Source organism: Chrysemys picta, chromosome 12, assembly GCF_011386835.1.
Source record: "Chrysemys picta bellii isolate R12L10 chromosome 12, ASM1138683v2, whole genome shotgun sequence".
In the NCBI taxonomy this organism is placed as follows: domain Eukaryota; kingdom Metazoa; phylum Chordata; order Testudines; family Emydidae; genus Chrysemys; species Chrysemys picta.
The window spans coordinates 28019451-28024635 of NC_088802.1; the positions used below are offsets into that span (position 1 = coordinate 28019451).

The 5185-nt window shown below is 52.5% G+C and overlaps 1 protein-coding gene across 3 annotated transcripts; it reads left to right on the forward strand.

Moving 5' to 3' along the window:
* Positions 1 to 352: 352 nt before the first annotated feature.
* LOC101932316 (zinc finger protein 300-like) lies at positions 353 to 5185 on the forward strand. 3 transcript variants are annotated; one of them, XM_005312906.5, is made up of 2 exons: positions 353 to 569; positions 1286 to 5185. In XM_005312906.5, the coding sequence occupies exon 2, from the start codon at positions 1348 to 1350 to the stop codon at positions 2350 to 2352; it is 1005 nt and encodes a 334-aa protein (XP_005312963.2). In that variant the 5' UTR covers positions 353 to 569; positions 1286 to 1347; the 3' UTR covers positions 2353 to 5185. The 3 variants fall into 3 exon arrangements, with proteins under 3 accessions (XP_005312963.2, XP_042698597.2, XP_065418678.1); XM_042842663.2 differs by having other exon boundaries at positions 392 to 569; positions 1283 to 5185; XM_065562606.1 differs by lacking the exon at positions 353 to 569 and adding an exon at positions 600 to 839.

Here is a 5185-nt window from a genome sequence, read left to right on the forward strand (position 1 = left end):
AAGTCGAAAAAAAGGGCTTCGTCGTGTGGACGTGTCCAGGCTTAATTCAATTTAGCGCTGCTAAATTCGACCTAAACTCGTAGTGTAGACCAGGCCTGGGTTATACAGGCAGTTGATGACTGGGATAGACCCTCCTGTCCCAGCACTGTGCACCCGTGTTTGGGTGGCTGCAGAACCGAGTCCCTGCGCCGACACGACTCCCCCTGTACTGGCTGGGGGTGCCTGTGTGTCTGTGTTTTCTGGTCCATAGCCCATGTAAAACGAGACAGACGGATCCGCCTCTGACTCCGGGCCTGCGGCGTTTCAGGCGGAGGCGATTTCCCCAGCGGTGGCCGCCAGGTGGCTCTGCCGCTTGCTCGGGCGGGCCGGGCGCTTGCTCCGCGCTCTTGGTCCCTCCGCTCAGCGGGCTGGGGCGGAGCTTCCCGGGTCAGCCGCTGAGCTGCCTCCATTAGCTGTGACCCGAAACTCTGTCCCGAACCGCTGCTGCTCCCCAGCCGGGAGAGCCCTTCCCTAGCTCCTGGGGCAGCTCCGGGCTCTGCCGACACCAGCCTCTGAGCCGCAGCCTGCAGGTGAGGGGACAGACCCGGGGGAAAGGGCTGGGGCCGGGCAGGAAAGTGACTCTGCACCGTCGGCCCCTCCTCGCCCCAGCTCTGCTCCCGGGCGGGGGTCTGCGAGTCCCAGAGCTGCTGCCCTCCCCCCTCCGGCTCTGCTCCCCTGAGCGCCTGCAGGAGCCGAGCCAGCTCCGGGAGAGAGAACGCTCCAGGCCGGGCCAGGGACCGAGTCTCCCAGCCCGAGGGGAGGGGGCAGGAGGGAGACAGGGGCAGAGACTGGCAGGAGCAGTAAGTAGGGAGGGAGGTTCCCGGCTCGCATCCCTGCCCAGCCCCATTCCCTGCAGCCCCCCCGGCGCAGATTGACTTTCCTGGGACAAGGTGAGGAGCAGGAAGAGGAAGAGCTAGTTCCTGCCTCTGCCTAGTCACCGCGCTGCTGGGGGGGGGGGGGGGGTGCTGCCCTGGCTGGGGACAGTGTCAGGAGGATCATCCAAAGCAGCTCTTTCGATTCTTTTCCAGTGTTTGTTTCAGAGACTGTGCCTGTGGAGCCAGGTTACAAATGTGTCAGTGGTTTGAGTCTGGGTGAGAGGGGCCAGATCTGCACTTGAATGAATTCTAACATGAATTATCAACAGATACTTGCATTGTGGTGCAGCTTTTGCCCTTCCCTCTCTGAGGTACCTTCCTTCCCACCCACCCCCCCGCCCCAAGGAATGACTCTTTTTTTGTCTCAGCAGGTGAGCGCAAGCAGGAAACATCTTCGTTCACATGTGCTGGTAAAAAAGCAACTCATGACAAGATGCCTCCCAAGCGATCCAAAGGAAATGTTTCACAGGGACTGAACCAGAAAAAGTCCCTCAAGAATCAGAGGAAATTGGACAAGCTACAGAAGAGCTCTCTTGTGCAGAGAGAGGGTAAATCAGCCATCCGCGGGAGAGCTGTGAGGAAGAGCAAAGACACGATCATCTGCCAGAGAACATACGTAGGGGAGAAGCCCAACATCTGCATTGAGTGTGGGAAAAGCTTCACCCAGAGCTCAGACCTTATGAACCATCAGAGAACCCACACGGGGGAGAAACCCTATAAATGCATTGACTGCGGGAAGAGCTTCAGCGTCAGCTCAAACCTGAGTCGACACCAGAGAACCCACACGGAGGAGAAGCCCTATCCCTGCACTGACTGTGGGAAAAGCTTCACAGACAAGTCCACCCTGACCCAACACCAACGCGTCCACACGGGTGAGAAGCCCTATAAATGCATTGACTGTGGGAAGAGCTTCAGCCGCAGCTCCCACCACAAGAGGCATCTGAAGAGCCCTCCAGAGAAGAGGCTGGACAAATGCACCCACTGGGAAAGCGCCACTATTGGGAAGGTGAAAGAAACTAAAGTGTCTAAGAAGAAAACCCCGACCATTGAGATCCCTAACACATGCGCCGAGTGCTGGCAAAGCTTCAGCCAGAACTCGGACCTGGTCAAACACATGAGGATCCACACAGGAGAGAAACCCTACGAGTGTCCCGATTGCGGAAAAAGATTCAATGTCAGTTCAAACCTGATCAGACACCAGAGGATCCACACAGGAGAGAAACCCTACACATGCTCTGACTGCGGGAAAAGCTTCACTGACAAATCCACTCTGACCCAGCACCACCGGATCCACACAGGAGAGAAACCCTACATATGCACTTACTGCGGGAAAAGCTTCAGCCGTAGCTCCCACCACAAGAGACATGAGCGAACCCACACCGGGGAAAACCCCGTGTCCTTTCTGCCCTTGTGGCCCTACCCCACCCAGACATACTGAATTTATCCCATTGGTTCTCAGGAATTAAGTGGGAGATTTTTCCCAAGCTCCAGCGTGATTCAGTAGCACAATCCCCATCAGCTTCCAATAAGACATATGGTCCACTGTGCTTGTGTCACTTCTGGGCATGAGACCTAGGTTCCTAAATCAGTTAGGTGTTGCAGTGCCGCGTAGAGTTAAGTCTTGACAACTGTAAGAATTTGGGTCTGAAATCCCACCCAGAGTGAAGGGAGCTCTGTGAGGGGTTTCATTAGAGCATTAGGGAGTAAACTACCCAAATTCCATTAGTATTATTTGTATTGTGCTAACGCCTAGCAGCCCCAGTCATGGACAAGGAACCACAGTGCGAGGCACTGTACAAACACAGAACAGAGAGATGGTCTCTGCCCCACAGAATCAACAGGATCTGGGTGCCTAACTCACTTAGACCCCATGAACATCCAGAGTTTCATAGAGTTGAGGGCTGGAGAGGACAATTAGATCATCTAGTCTGACCTCCTGTATATCACAGGCCATGAATCTCACTCAAATACTGCTATATCAAGCCTAATTACTTTAGTTAAACTAAAACCTTTCAATGCTTAAGAGGCTAATCTGTTGTGAGCCAGAGTAGAGAACAGGAGAGACCAAGGGGCCCCTGCCATGGCTGGGAATTGATTAGATGAGAGATGCTGGGATGATTCCCAGCAGGAGATTCACACCCCATGCTGTGGAAGAATGCAAAAAACGCCAAGATCTCTGCACCTGGGGGGAAATTCTTACCCAACCCCAAATCTGGTGATCAATCTGACCCTGGGCAAGTGAGCAAAACCTACCAGCCAGGCATCTAGAAAGACAATTCTCTGAACCACTTCAGAGCACTGGTTTACCTCATCCTGGGTCTTGTTGCCAATCTCTGATGCTTCAGGGAAAGGTGAAAAAGAAACCCAGATACATCTGGCCAATGGTGCATTGGAAAAAACATTCCTGTCCTCTGCAGGGGAGCGTCTGAAGCCCTGAAGCATGAGATTTGGTTATTGTCATTACATAGTACAGCCAGTGTGCAGGGCAGGGGTGGGATAAAAAGCCTGTTCTTTGGGGCACATCTTTCAGCTGGGAGCTACTTCTGAGAAGAATATATTTGATTTTACATGATCGTTGGCCTGTATGGATGAGTTGAGGTGGACAGTGGAGCCCTGTTCCCAGCTGGGCTGGTGTGTACAACACGATTGGATACCCCAGAACTGGCACTCGCTGGTCCCCTTGCACAGTGTCAGCAGGGAAGGCAAGCACTCAAGAAGCCCAGCAGATCTGAACTCCCCTGAACCCCAGGGAAGCCCTGTAGACTTCAGCTGGAGCTACGAAATCAGGGTTCAGTCTGGGTTTAGCCTGCACTTCCGCTACCTGTGGTGAGGATATGAAGGGGCTGTTGAGCCCAGCTCCTCTCCCCAGCACTGATCCCCATCTCTCGTGCAGTTGGTCAGTTCTAACACACATCCAGCGGATCCCCCTGTGTTGATGCATTCAGAAAAGGGGGTTTCTCACTCCAGCTTTCCTGTGTAAATAGCCCCTTCCCCCCAGTTAACTTTGCTGGCTCTCTGCGCTGGCACCTTCAGCCAGTCTGTGACACATCACCCCAAACTCCAGTTTGTCTTGCCGTCGGAGCTGAACTGCTAAGATGCTGGAGCCAGGGGACTGGGGATTCCCCCTTTCTCCAACTGGGAGCAAACTGCTTTGAGGCAGGTTATATTCCCTTCAGTCCACCCCACCCACCAGCCTTCGTTACGCTGCTCCCCGTATCACACCCAGCCCATTAAATTGACATCTCTGCCCCAGAACGGGAAGCTAGGTGCTGCCGTGGTTCTGCTCCCCTGGCTCCAACTCCCTGGGCATCAGTCTCCAGAGTTTGTTCCTCCCCCTCCCCTGGAGCTTGGGTCAGTTGAGGGGACTTACCGCTGCACCAGCAGAGTCCAAGATCCCAGGGTGTATGTGTGAGGCTGCTCAAAGCTGGAGCGGCTGCTCCCAGGGAGGCTGGGCACATGGACTCTCACAGCTGTGGCAGAGCCTCTCTCTGTTGTATATACTACATGTGTAGTTGCCTAGTATGTTAAATGCATTATGCTTTATAGAGAACACATTCTATTAAAAAAGCCTCAGGCGCCTTGGAAAATCCCAGCCGGAGATTCTGGACCATTGTGAGAACAATGAACAGGAATCACTCAAGGATGAGATGCTATGTAAAATATCCCCTGTTGTAATTTTCAGCACTAGCTTGTAGGGAGAGTGGGATGGTAGCAGAGAGTTGCCAGGGCACAGGGATAACACCTATTCAGAACCCTGACTTGTCTGCTCACCTGCTCAGCCCGAATGCTCCCTTCATCTAGGTCAGGGGTTGGCAACCTTTCAGAAGTGGTGTGCTGAGTCTTCATTTATTCACTGTAATTTAAGGTTTCGCATGCCATTAATACATTTTAACATTTTTAGGTCTCTTTCTATAAGTCTATAATATATACCTAAACTATTGTTGTATGTAAAGTAAATAAGGTTTTGAAAATGTTTAAGAAGCTTAATTTAAAATTAAATTAAAATGTAGAGCCCCCCGGACCGGTGACCAGGACCCAGGCAGTGTGAGTGCCATTGAAAATCAGCTTGCGTGCCACCTTTGGCACACGTGTCATGGGTTGCCTATCCCTGATCTAGGTATTTTTTATTTTGCATAGATGCCACTGATGCTATTTTAGTGACTGCTGACGCTCTGATTTTTCCTGCTCTGCTGATGATCTGTTTGTGTCTGTTGCAGGTGCTAACATTTGCCTTTTTAAAAATATAATTAAATGGGAAACTGACTCTCTTA